The sequence below is a fragment of the Mastigoproctus giganteus genome, chromosome 6 (genome assembly GCF_048544385.1).
Source record: "Mastigoproctus giganteus isolate SK-2022 chromosome 6, ASM4854438v1, whole genome shotgun sequence".
NCBI classification, from domain to species: domain Eukaryota; kingdom Metazoa; phylum Arthropoda; class Arachnida; order Uropygi; family Thelyphonidae; genus Mastigoproctus; species Mastigoproctus giganteus.
Genome location: NC_143580.1, coordinates 153,289,667 through 153,305,599, shown reverse-complemented (window position 1 = coordinate 153,305,599; position 15,933 = coordinate 153,289,667). Strand labels below are relative to the sequence as shown.

At 37.0% G+C, this 15,933-nt stretch overlaps 1 protein-coding gene across 1 annotated transcript in view; it reads right to left on the bottom strand.

Annotated features, from left to right (window-relative positions):
- Sym (symplekin scaffold protein) overlaps window positions 1-15,933 on the bottom strand; it is a 662,620-nt gene that overhangs the window by 458,396 nt on the left and 188,291 nt on the right. The window contains exon 11 of the mRNA XM_090376545.1: window positions 1,412-1,501. Coding sequence (XP_090232671.1) covers window positions 1,412-1,501 — 90 coding nt within the window. The remainder of the gene's footprint in view (window positions 1-1,411; window positions 1,502-15,933) is intronic.

The window sequence follows — 15,933 nt, the reverse complement described above, 5'->3', positions numbered from 1 at the left end:
GTATATTAATGACTTTCTTCCATTGACAGGAAATCCTATCCACAGTCTTGCTGACAATAGCAAATTGCATTCCACTTTCCATTTTGAGAAACCTTGCCCTGCTCAATCAGCTTCAACTTCTCGAATATCCACTACCAATTCCTTACATGCGATCTCCAGGTAAATCTCCAGTGGGGAAAAGAGAACTTAGTTGATTTCAATCCTTCTAAAACTCAGCCTTGTCTTATATCTCACAAAAAGGATTCTTCTGCTTCTATGCTTATCTTTGGTGACACTCCGATTTCTAGGCAAAATGATATATCTCTTTTGGCGATTACCCTGACTTCTCTCCTGGCACAAGCACATTACACATATTGCTTCCTCTGCATCTAAAAAACTTGGTTTTCTCTTTTGCTCTCTGTGTTACTTTTCTTCCAAACAGCTGTTCACTCTGTACAAATCACAAATCCGCCCTACCATAGAATACTGTTCTGTGGCGGTGCCCCCAAAACCTCTCTCAGGTTGCTAGATTCCATTCAGAAGAGAGCAGTTAGGTTAATTAATGACTCATCTCTAACAGAGTCTCTCCACTCGCTGTCTCATAGATTGTTTGTTTGTTATTTGGTTTTTAGGAGCATTAGCAACTAAGGCCATGTTGCTCCGTTGTCTCATAGACATACTGTTTCTGCTGCACGCCTTTTCTACAGATACTTGGCACTGTTCTTCTGAATTGGCTTCTACAATTCCCGCTCTCTCTTTCAAAACAGTCCGAACACATGCCTTCACCAACCAACATCCATGTACTGTCCAAATTCAAACTCACAGAACCAACTTTTCATCTTCCTCATTTATTCATTCAACAGCTGTTTTATGGAACAACCTTCTTTCATATGTATTTCCTGAAAATTACAGTCTACAGAAGTTCAAGTATAAGGTCAACAAATATCTTCTTTCGTCTTCTCAACCTTCAACCCAAGCACGGTACTTAGTACTATAGGTTCTAATACCTCTCGTGTTTGGGGTTTTCGTAAAAAAAAAATTTAAAAAAGTGAGTGCATCAGTGAGTGCATGCGAGATGGGGGGGGGAGAGAATGATTTGGGTCGCTGGATAAACTGTTATTTCAATGTACTAATATAACTTCTCTTAACTCACTGGCTATTGCATGAAATCATATGGAGAATTAATGTCAACTTTATAGCATATTTTCACCCTTCAACAAACATCTACTGATTAGGGTGAAAAGGCAAAAGGAGTCAAATGACCTTACACAACCGAATGGGTTAAAAATACTGCACTATTAAAACATACAGAGTGTGAAAAACATAAAAGGAAAACAGACAGAAAAAAAATTAAACCTTATGCTTGACTGAAAAAGAAGTACAATAAAGATTTAAAAAAAAAGCTATCTGTGATTGATTTCACTAAATTTACCTCTATTTTAATTCTCTTGACATTTTGTCCTTCTTCTGTTATTCTGGATCTTTTCTTCAAATCTTCTGGCTTAGGCATTGATTTAAGTATCTTTAAAAAAATTTTAAAAATTTTCTAAATTCATTTGAAAAATTGATTCACATAATATATATGAACAGTCAGATGATCAATACTTGTTAATACTTAATGCATTATTATCTTTTATCATACATTACCTTTTTTAGACAAAAAATTGTCTTTGGCAAAGATTTATACTTACAAGTACAAGTGCAAGTGCAACACATCCATGGGCACTCCCAAGTCTTCTTGTGACAGCATAGGGAGTTTGCCACTCATCTGAAGATTTGTTTGTTTGGGAATTTTTCAGGCACATCAGCATCTATGGCCATAGTGTGCCATACATATGATAGTATGTATGCTATTTCATTACAGAACGAGAGTCAGAAAACTGGTTTTCGAATCTAAAGGAGGTGGTATACATTGATCGCTTTGAGAAAGGTAAAAATCTTTGAGACATTTGTTTTATTGCCCAAAAGTGAAGAAGTGTTAGTGGATCTTCTGTTGTGGCTGGAGTGAAGAGATCCTGGCATTCTATTACAAATTTTGTGCATTCCACAAGGATATGCTTCACTGTAAGCACTGTTTTACAGTGATGACACTGAGGGTGAATCTTCCCTTTTAAAAGATAACCATGAGTAATATTAGTGTGACCTATTCGCAGACAAGCTAGTCTGTCGAATTGGACTGAAGCTTGAAGGTCACTGCTCAAGATGTGGCTTGATACTTCGAAGCTTATATTTAAGTTGGTGTTGCCATGCTAATAGCCACTGGAACATGCATTTTTCCTGTATTATTCGTCTATAATTTTTATGTGGAACTTTCCACTGGTCATCGGGTGGTAAGTCAGCCGTTTTTGCAACATTGTCTGCTAATTCATTTCCTGGAATTGCCATATGTTGTGGGATCCAACAGAAATGTATGGTTCTTCCAAGCTTAGATAAGGTATATAAAGAGTTTGTTATTTCTTTCACGACTGGGTGAGTGATATTCATGGTGTTTTCCAGGGCTTGAAGTGCACTTAGAGAATCAGAGAAAATTATACTGTTTTTCAATATTAGAGGACTAAATATACTTCAGTGCAATCTGAATTGCCATTAATTCGACAGAAAATATACCGAACTCATGTGGCAGTCGGTAGGCCAATGTGATGTTCGGAAAAACTGTGGCAATTCCAACATGGGCATCATTCTTTGATCCATCTATATGAACTATAATGAAGTTTGGAAACTGCTCCACTACTGCATGGTACAGTTGCAAGAAATTTTCTTTATGTAGTGCAGATTTATCCTATTTATGAAGGTATAAATCACATGAAGGTGGAGTAATGCTCTGTGGAGGGGTATTTGTGATATTATCAAAAGTCACATTAAGTTCTTCTAGAAGATGTTTTATTCTTATACTTAACGGTCGGTTAGCAGTAGAGCAGTTTTGGTATAACCTGCTATGTTTATTTCCCAGTTTGGGTGTTCAGGCATAGATCTAATGTTATATGCATAATGAGATATAATGTTATATCTCCTTCTGATGGAGAGAGGAGGTTCGTGAGCTTCAGCGTATATATTTATGTATTGGAGATGTGCGATATGCTCCTAGAGCAATGCATATTGCACTATGATGAAGAGGATCAATCCAGCGGACAATAGGTCTCGCTGAGCCATACAGTGGTGCTCCATAATCAAATTTTGATCTTTTAAAGCTTTGTATAGCCATAATAAGGTAAAACGATCAGCTCCCTACTTTGTTGCTGAGATAACCCGGATGATGTTTTACTTTTTGTTGGCAAGATGTTCTTAGTCTTTTAAAATGTTCCAGGAAGGTAAATTTATGATATAAGGTGATTTCTAAGAATCATATGCTGGGGCTGAACTGTTATTGGTTGTCCATTCAGTTGTAGTTCCAGATGTGGGTGCAGTTTACATTGTCGGCAAAATTGGATGCACAACATTTTTTGAGGAGAAAGTTGAAAAACCATTGGTTTGTGCCCATGTACTGATCTTATTTATTGCCCCTTGTAACTGTCTCTCGACAGTATTCATGTTTTTCGCATTACGAGAAATACTAAGGTCATCTACAAACAGTGCCGTATCGATAGTGTTTGGAAGTTGTTCAGCAACAGTGTTTATTGCAATTATAAAGACTGTAGCACTGAGTACAGAGCCATGGGGAACTCCTTCTTCTTTAAAAAATAGTTCAGACAGCGGAGTTTTAAATCAAACCTGGAATGTTCGCTTGTATAGGAAGTTCCATATGAAAATCAGGAGATGACCCCAAAGTCCATGGCGATGTAATTCGCAGAGTATTCCATACTTCCACATGGAATCGTAGGCCTTACTGATGTCAAAGCAAACCATTACATATTGTTCTGATTAAGGAATGCATTCCAAATGGAATTCTCTAGTCTTACTAGTATATCTAGTGTTGATCTGTTTTGTCAAATGCCGAATTGTGCGGAATGTATGAGATTGAAATTTTCAAGGTACCATATTGGTAGACGGTTCACCATCTCTTCGAGAATTTTGCAAAGGCAACTGGTCAAGGTGATAGGTCTATAGTAAGTGGGATTTGTTGGGTCTTTACATGGCTTAAGGAATGCAAGGACTGTAGCATGATGCCATTGTTTAGGGAATGTATCTTCCAGGTAGTCTACTGAATAGATCAGACTGCAATGATTCAGCACCTAGTTCCTGTACCATCGAATAATTGATATTATCTGGTTCTAAAGCGCTACACCTAGATGTTGACAAGGCTCTATGTAGTTCATAGACAGTAAATGGTAAGTTGTATTGTTCTTCTGCTTTTTAAGAAAAACGTTTAACTTTTGTTTTTCTGAATTTGCTTTGAATCTTCTGAAGGTTGGTATGTAATTTTCTGTTGCTGATGTTTTGGCAAAAGTTTCCCCTAGTATATTGGCAATTTTGGTAGGGTCAGCAATGTTCTGCCCTCTCCATTTCATGATAGGCAGGGGTGTCATTTGATATTTACCACTCATTTTTCTGATTGTTTTCCAAATTTTATGTGTGGGAGTTGCTTGATTGATGGTTGAAGTGAAGCGGATCCAAGCATACTTTTTATTACTGCTGTTTTCCAAATTTTGTGTGTGGGAGCTGCTTGATTGATGGTTGAAGTGAAGCGGATCCAAGCAGCCTTTTTATTACTGCATCTAACAAACCTCACTCTTGCTCTAGCGAGTTCAGTACAATAAAGATCTTATTTATTTATTTATATTTATTTATTCATACTGAATGAGATCAGCTGTAGTTGGATTGTGCCGAAAAGTATTCCAAGCTTTATTTTGGTCTTTTTTTTTTTTTGCTGCATGGCATTTGTCACTCCAACAGATTTTTAAGTGTACCAGTAATTTTGAAGAGGATTTTGGTATAACTTTTCCTACTGCATGTAATATAGTTTTTTGTGACATACTCAACCGCTTCCTTGGTTGGGGATTTTTGGATAACTTCAGGGTCCAATTTAGCTTTTTTTTTTTTTTTTTTTTTACATCTCCCAGTCTGCTTTATCAATGCACCACTGTGGAATTCTAGTAAGATGATAAGAGGGCTTATTCAGTAATTCAACTGTTATAGGAAATGATTGCTATGCAGTGGATCATTGTTTATCGTCCACTTTATAGTAGAATATAAAGTTGCTGAATAGATAGACAAGTCTATTGCAGTATTTGTTGAGGAAGGAAGGTGAAAATAAGTAGGTGGCCCATAATTTAGAAGAAAAAGGTTGTTATCGTCTAAACATTGTTCAATTAGTTTTTCTCTTTGATAGATGTTGTTGTTACCCCATAGTGTGAGATGACCATTTAAGCTTTCCAGAATGAGGAAAGGTGTGGGGAGTTGCGCTATGAGGTTGTTTAGATCATTTTGCTGCATGGAATTGGTGGAACGTATAAGGAGCAGACTGTAATATAGATGTCAGTAGCTGCACGGACTGCTATTAACTCAAGGGGAGAGTTCAATAAGATCTGTTTGATAGGAACACCACCATGTGCAGTATTTTGATCAGTTCTCTCTTTTCTAAAGATATTATAATAAGACAGTTTTGGTGTGTCTTGAGGTTTGAAATAAGTCTCTTGGAGGCAGAGACATATTGGTGTGCATTTAGAGGTAAGGTCATATAGATCATTAATAATGGCACGGAAACCACAACAATTGCACTGAATTATTGTGTTCAGTGTTCATCTCTCGTTAGACTTTCCGAGCATTTTCTGGTGCTCAAGTTCTCTGTTTTTCACTCTTGTTTTTATCTTTCTTTGGAAAGTAAGGCCTTTCTGTATCCGTGTCTTCTTCAACAAAAATTTGTAGGACAGGGTCATCTGTGGGTTTTTCTTTAGTATCCATTTCCTGTCGGTGACCAGAAATTATGATTTATTTTTGTTTGCATCCTTGGTCCGGGGAGTGGAGATTTTCAAATGGTATAGAAATTGCGTATTGACTGCCTGAGTTGCACTGTACAGTGATTTTAAATACTTCAAGAAAGACTCTTTTGGGGGTACTGTTAGTTCACAGTTTGCAATACGGTTTGATGAGTAAGTCACTTACTCATGATTGGAATTTTTTGGTGATTTGAGCATACGTAGATCTGTTTGCAAGAGTTGGTGGTGGTGAGATGATTCGCTTTGCTTCTTGATAGGACACATTATGATGGGTTTTATATTTCTGAATAAGTTTCTCAGTTTTCCAGCGATTGCACATTCTAGCATAAGCGGGATGATCTTTTTTGCAGTTTGAGCATACTGGTTGAGGTGCAGTACAGCTTCGCAGTCATGTTCAACTGACCCGCACTTTGCACAAGCAGGGGTTCCCCAGCAAGCTGTCTGGGAACGTCTGTACTTCTGACATCAGAAACACCGTAGCAGGTTTGGAATATATGGTCTGACATTACAGACCAGATATCCGGCCTTAATAGATGTTGGGTGATGTGCTGTATTAAAGGTCAAAATGAGATTTCGTGTAGGAGTCAGAACTCCATCTTTTCTGGTGGAAATTCTCTTGACTTGTGTAACTCCTTCTTTAAGTTCTTCAAGCATCTCCTTTTCAGACACATCTAGTAAATCCCAGTCAGAGATCGCTCCTTTAGAGGTGTTCAGTGATCTATGGGGTGTCACAGTTACTGGTATTCTAGTAACTGTGACATTAGAGGTCTCGATCAGAATATCTTCTGATCTAAGTCTTTTTACAGACTTCAGAGCTCCAGCTCTACTTTCTAATTCCTTTTGTACTCTAAATGGTGAGAGTTTGCCAAATGCATTTTCACCAGTTGAGTGCATAATCGGGAAAGTTGGAGTAGGATAGATTTTAGAACCAGTTTTCTGGTGTTTTGAAGTTCCTGCAATAGAACTATCTTTCTTTTTTGATGTCTGGGGTGCCTCTGGCAGCCTAGATAAGTCAGAGTTTGACTTACTCATGACATGCTCTTTTTGGCCCTGGGAGATTATCTTTTTCTCCAAGGTTACAAGCCCTGCCACATGGAGGCAAGAGTGGTTCCACCTAGTGACCCAAGCAAAGAGAAGGCCAGTATTAATTAAAAATAAAAAAGGAGGTTAAAGAATTTTCTAGGTTATATAATTTGAATAGATCTATTTAATTATAATACTCAAGAGTTAACAGACTTGCTAAACTCAGGAGAAACGTCTTTACAGCAAAGCGTACCAAAAGGCACTGTGGTAACTAATATCGCTTGGCACTCGGGGCCCTCATTTGAAGAGGTCTGATTCAAGTCCCATACTGGAATGGTAAAATTCTTAAAAAGCCCCTTCAGGTGTGATTGTATTTGGCCAATCTCAGAAGAGGAACTACTCCCTTCAATTCATTCGGGGGTTTACAGTCCACACTACATACAAATTTGCCTGATTTCTATCCTTGTATAGATGTAATATATAATAAATATCTTATATATTACATCTATACATTTAGTTTTAGTGATGTACACTAAAACCAAAGTAGTTGATGACAAAAAAATCCATCAAAACAAAGCAATCAACCACCAAAGAGCAATCCTGTTTATCCTATTGCTTGTCACATTATCAGTGCCTTTTCTTAGTAATAGCCTTTTGTCTTCTGAGCCATATAACAAATCAATATTTTTGGAGAATATCTTCACTTATTTACTATAAAAATATGAATACAGAACGTTCTAATTTAAAAAATTCATTTTCAACTTGGTGACCTCCAAATAAAGAAAGTGTTACCATCTACAGACAGGTGTGTTTTCAGACCAGCCTTATGGCTCAATAAATGTGTTCAATTTCTATTAGTCACCAACAGAACTGAAACTTTAAAAAAATAATTTTAAAAAAATAAATTATTACTGTTAGTTAATTTTTGTCCCACTCAGTATGTTTTCAGACTTAATGTTAAAGACATTAATTGGGGGTCAAGCTGGTTTCGAATGTTTTCATAATTGCTGAGGTAACTAAAGAGTCTAGCATAATTTACATGCATACTATGCCTATAAATTATGCTAGTGGACAAACATTAATGTATTAATTATGCTAGTAATTTTAAACTTTAATTATGCTAGTGGACAAACATTAAAGTAAATGATACAAATTCAAATGAGCATAAATGTGGATCATTCAAACAGGCATATATATAGGTGGCTTTAAATACAGTTGTCTCACTGGGCACCACTCAGTTTACGTACAAATGTCAAGCACATCTGAATAATATTACATGGTCCAACAGCACAGAGATAAGATACTGAACAAGTGATTTGCTGCAGAAAGGAGTGATACTGTGTGATATTCTGATCATGGAAAATAAAGAAATGTTAAATAGCTGTATAATGTTTATCAAGGATCACAACATCAGCAGAACAAGGTAAAGACATCCCCTCCCTCCGCGTTCAAAACACTTATGGCCATAGATCCTCTATCCTGTTTGCTACCTCCACTGTAAGGGATGCAATAAATTGTACATTGCACACAAGTAAAATATGTCTTAGTAAATTCATCATCATGGTCCTTTCTTTTACCCAGGGCACCCTCTTCCCAGTGACATCTTAGGTCCTTGTGTTGGTGAGGGGGAACTCAAACATTCGCCAACCCGAAGTAGATCATCTCTCTCATTATACATAATTTAGAATATTTTCTTCTGATGGCAGAGGAAAATATTCTACCAAAACCCAATAAGTTCACAACCCTCTTAAAGAAGAAGAACATATCATATCACCAAAATACAGGTGATATGATATTTACAGGTCAGCCAGACTTGCAGATAAAAGTAAGAGAGGAACATTCAATAAAAATGTCTAGTATCAAATGTCTAGGATCAGTTGCATATATCACATGTCTAGGATCAGTTGCATATATCTCATGTCTAGGATCAGTTGCATATATGGTCTAAAAAATGGCAAATAAGGTTTAATGCTTCTAAATGTAAGGTACCATTTGTGGAACAGATATCCTTGGAGTCACATACAAGGTGGATAGAGGAGAACTAAGTGATTCAAGATGAAAAAGACAAATGTTATGATTCAATCAGACATGAAATTTTCCAACTCCATGAATTATAAGACCTTACTAGCAGGAAAAAGAATGTCATTACTCCTCTATACAACATAATAGTTAGACAAGATTTGGAATATTGTATTTAGGACTAGACTACACCTAACACACACACAAAACAACATAACAGTTAGACAGGATTTGGAATATTATATTTAGGACTAGAGACTACACCTAACACACACACACACACACACACACACACACACACACACACACACACACACACACACACACACACACACACACACACACAAAGGGTTCAAACAAGGATGACCAGGTAATGAGTGCTGTTGTTATTTGGTTTTTAGGAGCATTAGCAACTAAGGCCATATTGCTTCGGGGATATGCGGTGGTCATTCCCTGACCTTTCTGCATCCTCTGTATTTGGTGGTTACGGGCTCAAACTATAATGAGTGCAAATCAATGCACATATGAAGAAGAGCTCAGAAGTTGTGGACTGTAAAGTTTGACAACTAGACATCTAAGGAGAGATCCATTTGTGTATAAGGTGCTGAAGGAATCTAGTAAAATGAATAAATGAATTCTTTCTCTCTCTCTCTCTCTCTCTCTCTCTCTCTCTCTCTCTCACACACACACACACACACACACACACACACACACACACACACACACACACACACACACACACACACACAGGTGAGACAAGAAGCAGAGGGCACAAATATAAAAATCTTCGAGAATAACAAAAGAGTGGATGAAGTTCAGTTATGGGCAGAGGGTTGTTGAACAATGGAATAAGTTGTGTACCAATCTGGCAAAGGCAACAAGTTTGACTAAGTTCAAAGCAGTAGTGGATAGTTACCATGTGAGGCGCCTCCGTAGCCAGGTGGGAAGGAGCAGCAGTGCGTAGCACACGCTTCTTGATTAGACCGGGGTTCGAACCCGTCACCACCAAATACGGAGGATGCTGAAAGGTCATTCAGCAAATGACCACCGCATATCCCCGAGCAATATGGCCTTAGTTGCTAATGCTCCTAAAAAAAAAACCAAATAACAAAAAAGTTACCATGTGAGAATAGGAATAATATGAATATTCTGTTTTGGCTGTTATTATTATTTTATTTTTTGGCTGATGCAAATAAAGATCATTTCCTTGTATCATTTGGCCTTTTCAATGCTAATACTAAACAAGACTAATACATACAATTAGCTTAAGAAGTAAGGGTCATATACACACAGTCCAGTCAAAACATTATGACCTCCATTGTGTTTTAGGAATCAGCAGTTCCTACTCACAGTGTGGCACATGTGTCGCAGTGAGAACCACTAAATGTGATAAAGTAGATTCTTGGCATGTGGTACATACAAAGATTACTATTTGACTGACATGGGCAAAGGATGTTATCCCGTGGATTTCAAATATGGACTACAAAATACTAAAACCTGGCTATCTATCTTCGATGATCAGGTATACCCCTAAATGGCAGCTGTTGTCCTGAATAGCACAAGTGTGTCCCAGCAGGAAAACGTGCCCTGACATATGGGAAGCATTGTTTGAAAGTAGTTCAATGAAAACTTCCAAGTACTACCTTGGCTGCTGAATTTACCAGATATGAATTCCACAGAACATCTCTGGGATTATATGGATTGACAGATCTGCCAATTTTTATCCTCCGCTGCAGATTATCACAGATCTATTGGATGCAATACTCACAACTTGGTAGAACATTCTTCCTGCAACAGAGCCAATGCCTTGCTGTGCAGCAGCACCAGCACTGGCGGAAAAAAGAAGGATGTTGTGAATGTTAAGTGGTCATAATATTTTTAGTGGACTGTGTATACACTATAGATAAATGGATCTTTAATTGGTTGAAAAATTAGCTAAGATTAACAAGCTGGTTAAGAGGACAGAGAGGATCTCTAAAGGATAACAAAAATGATCCTAAATTGGTTGGAAATTAATTAAGATTAATAGGTGGGAGAGAGGTCAACAAGCTGGTTTGAGAGAGAGGATATACAGTGAAAGAGGGTCCTGACAGGTTGAAAAATTAGTCAACATTAATAGGTGGGACAAGATTACTTTTCCATGCTTTTACTCTGTCTGTGATACACCCAGAGTAAAAGCATGTATCTGTATTATGGCCATAATACAGAATCCACAGCCACTTCCATTAAAGTCTGAATAATTTTAAGGAAGAACTAGACAAATTCTTAGAGGTGATGGACAGATGTTGTAGGATTTTTATATTTGTTGTCATTGCTAAATAAGCTTGCTTTCTTGCTTCATTTGCCAATACTAATATTAAAGTAGATATAATTTAGGATCCTCTCCTTATATATTGACAGCTTTCATATATCAAAAGTTTGTGTGTGGTCTCCAACAACACAATAACATTATTTAATTTTGATATTCCAGAACCACTGATATTAACAACATCAGTTAAACATAGTAGAGTATCTATAGTGTGAAAAAAAAAAAAAAAAAAAAAAAAAATTATACACAACCTAGTCTTAATATTCACTGTAGTTGCAATGACAGCACACAATAACAGCCTGATATGCAGATGCAAATCCAGCATCCTCAATACCTGGTCTTTGGAATATTCTAAATTTCAGGTGGTAAGATTATAGTCATAAAAAATTTTGTATTTCTATAAAGCAGATTATTGTACTGTGCCAGATAACTCTCCCCCCCCCCCGTCACTTGTCCATACATAACTATGATTTTCAGCTCCCAAGGCCAACATCAGAAATGCTCCTTTGCTTTTTCATTTATAACACAAAGAAAAATAAAATAAAAAAAAGCAAAGAATTTAACAATACTGACTCAATGTAAAATGTCTTTGACAATGCAAACTTTTCAACAATAAACAGTGGCTTGCGTTTGCATTTTAAGTTGCTACTGACCTTCAGGCCCCTTAATTTTCTTTTAGGCATCACATGGAAAGATACAAACTGATGACAGCTGCTGTGTTGATGTTATTTACAACCAAACTAAATATTCTGAAAACATTCACTAACTAACACATGCATTTTGTGAATCATTACCTAAGTCACTGCTACACTTACAAATCATGAAATCAGAATACTGAGTAATCAATTACCTTATTGTCAATGAGTTTGTTTGATGGTACATCAAGTAAGATACCCATATCATAAAGTTAGCAACAATAGCAACCAAGAACTACATCTGCCAATCCTTGGGTAAGGTTCACCCATTTTACTAAATGTAGCTGAAAAATGAGTGCTGTCAAAAACAGATCTGAGTGGTCTGACTGTATCAAGCTTTCTATGGAAAGTTGTTAATTCATTTGTTGTTGTCAAACGTTTTCATCCTCATATGTTGAGTTAAATGCATTGATGAACTCTTTATAGACTGTGCCTAGAACTATTGTGTATGCATTGAAGCATATTTCTTAAAGCAATGTTATTATTGATGGTTCAACAGTTGAGGATCCTGCTCAGGTGGCTAACAATCTAAACGAGTATTTTGCATCTACATTCACGCATGAGGAGTTATTCAGGAAGGAGAATGATGTAGGTAAAGTAAACATTGGCAGTGAGCTGGATGATTTTGTAATAACTGAGAGGAAAGTGGAGGAGAGATTGTTGAGGATAAACATAAAAAAGGCACCTGGGGTGGATGGGATCTATCCAGTTATATTAAAGGAGGCAGCAAAGGAAGTATGCAAACCCCTAGCCATAATTATGAGAGCTTCTTTGGACTCAGGGGAGGTACCCATAGACTGGAGATGTGCAAATGTAACCCCAATTCACAAAGGAGGATCAAAGGCTGACACAAGTAATTATAGACCTGTTAGTTTAACTTCTGTTCCAGGTAAATTAATGGAGGCACTGGTTAAAGAAGCACTGCAGGATCATCTAGACAAGAATTCAGTTATTGCTCAGACGCAGCATGGTTTTGTTAAGGGCAGGTCTTGCCTGACCAATTTGATTGGATACTATGATGTAGTCACAAAAGAACTGGATGCAGGGAATAACTTTGATATTATATATTTGGATCTTAGAAAGGCTTTTGATACTGTTGCACATGGAAGACTGCTGCACAAATTGGAGCAGTGTGGCATTGGAGGCAAATTGCTGCTATGGATAAGGGGATGGTTGAGTGGCAGAAGACAGAGAGTGGTAATCAATGGACACTGCTCAACGTGGACTAATGTTATTAGTGGAGTTCCTCAAGGTTCAGTGTTGGGTCCGTTGTTGTTTTCGGTGTTTATGAATGATATTGATGATGGGATATCAAGTTTAATGTCCAAGTTTGCAGATGATACAAAGGTTGGCAGGGTCGTCAAGGACACTACTGACGCTATGCTGCTGCAACAGGATCTGGAAAGGTTGAACAGATGGGCTGAGAGGTGGCAAATGAAGTTTAACATTGACAAATGTAAAGTACTGCATATGGGAAACAGTAACCCCAGAGCAACGTATCAACTCTGCGGTACCACACTGACAGTGGTGGAGAATGAAAAGGACCTGGGGGTAATTGTGCAGGGAGATATGAAGTTCTCTGAGCAGTGCAGACGAGCTGCAAGAGTAGCTCATGGTGTCTTGTCAATGATATACAGGAATTTTTCTAGCAGGGATAAGGAGGTGATTATTCCCTTGTATAAGGCAATGGTTAGGCCACATCTTGAGTACTGTATACAGGTCTGGAGGCCTCATTTCAAGAAGGATGTAGAGCTGCTGGAACGGGTACAGAGAAGGGCAACAAGATTAGTAAATGGAACAAAGGGTTGCTCTTACGAAGAAAGGCTTAAGTTTTGCAAATTACAGAGTCTGGAGACTAGGCACCGGCGAGGTGATCTGATAGAGGTGTATAAGGCCTTGAATGGTTTGAGCATGCTCAATGCCAATGGGATTCTTCATCTTTCTCAGAATAATCACCTCAGAGGGCATAAATTCAAATTGAGGAAGGACGGATGTAGGATAGATGTGCGGAAATTTGCCTTTGGCCAGCGGGTGGTTGGTTGGTGGAACCGACTTCCATCACTTGTTGTTGAAGTTGATAGCCTAAACAAATTTAAAGCTCAACTGGACAGGTATTTCGAACGAACGGAGGGGTGAAATGGGAGAGGGTTTTTTTTTTTTTTTGGGCTGATGCTGAATAAGCTTGCTTTCTTGCATCGTATGCCTCTACTAATGCTAATGCTAATTATGGCATTTTGGATTCCTACATGTCATTTTATCATATATTTACTGTTTACTTAAATAATACTCTGTATGTAATGTTTATATTAATAATCCAGACAAAGTAGTTAAAATGTAATTCAACTGATATTTTACATGCTAATTTTCACCACTGCTGGCATGAAACATCACACACGTGATCATGTGTGTAACAGAAGGAGATGCTTGCGACCGATAAGGCAGCTAAGTTAGAAGAGTGAAGAAAAATAATATAGGAAAGAGATCATAGCAATCTGAAATAAAAATATAATCTGCTTTTAATTTGAGAGAACTGTTCTAGTATAATTGTTCCCTGAAGTAAACATAGCTTAAAAATTTAGTCCAAGTACGAGGGACGTTCAAAAAAAGATTTGTATTCACCCAGTAGTAGTGATAGAAGACTGAAACAAACCATGTATTACACTTTTTCGACAGTCACCAGACAAAATTATACATTTCTGCCACTTCTTAATACACTTCTGCAGGCCAGTTTTGTAGAAGTCCTCTGATTATCCTTCAAACCACAACTTAGTGGCAGAAATCACTTCATCAGCAGCAAAGCTTCAATGAAGAAAGGACTTCAGAGCAGGAAACAGGAATAAATCCAAGGATGCAAGATCAAGAGAATAAGCAGAATGCAGCAATATTTCAAACCACATTCAGGACACATCTCACTACAGCATGCGAGGAATGCATAGGGACATTATTGTTCCCCAGTTCATTGGTTGCTATAGATATTTCAAAATATCAAACAAAAAAAAATTCTTTCTATCACAACTACTTCTGAGTGAACAAAATTCTTTTTTGAACCCCCTTCCTTGTATAATTGAAACATTAAAGCGTGATTGAATTGGAATTGATAAAGAAAAGGCATCCATTAGACTTTTCAAACAAAAAAGTTTGTTCTTTCCAACATCTACAAAAACTTAGAATACCTTTTAATAAATTATGTTTTTTCTGGATTTTCGCTAAAAGTGAGATGCAAAAGTTTGGTGTTACAAAGGAAAATGAAAGCAGACAAGACATATTTTTATGTTCTTATGATTAAGAAACCACAATCTAAAGCAGAAGCCTTTGAAAGTGGTACTGAAGGAAAAAATAGAACTCTTTTAAAAATTTTTCATTAAAGCTGTTGGAAAAATTGTTTAAATGTGATTCAAAAAGAAATGCTGAATAAAGTTGCACAAGTTCCATTTAATTAATCTAATCTTGTGACAACTTAGATGCCAACTCCTGATTAATAAATATTGTCTTGTTTTGAAATTTTTATACTGTACATGTTTTGTTCAAAGAATACATCTTTTATTTTCTAAGAGTAGTTTCTGTAAGTAATTTTTATACCACACACTTATTGAAAAAATAAGTTTCTAAAGGGCACTAAGATTCTAATATCTCTGCAAAAACAAGAGAAACCAGCATTGGTAAAAGAGGGACAATTTCTATAAAACAAATACCTTTTCTTTCTTAAGAGAGTTAAAACGGACAGATGAAGAAAAAGGTTGTCCAATTTAGTTATTTTCACTGCTTGTTGTGGTACTTTTTTGCATAAGGAGGAATAGAATTAAAACACATCACCAGAAGTAAAAAGGATAACAATCCACAGAATGAGAACTAATTCGGGCATGTGATGGTTTTATTAAATATTCGACCATGTCATACACACATTGCATTTATGAACTACAGCTGAAAAAGACAATATACCTGTCAATTATAGTGCAGCATCTGAAAAATATCATCTCAGACAAATTTGCTGAAGTCCACTGCTCCAAGAGTCACAGGGAGATCAGAGGTGGGACAG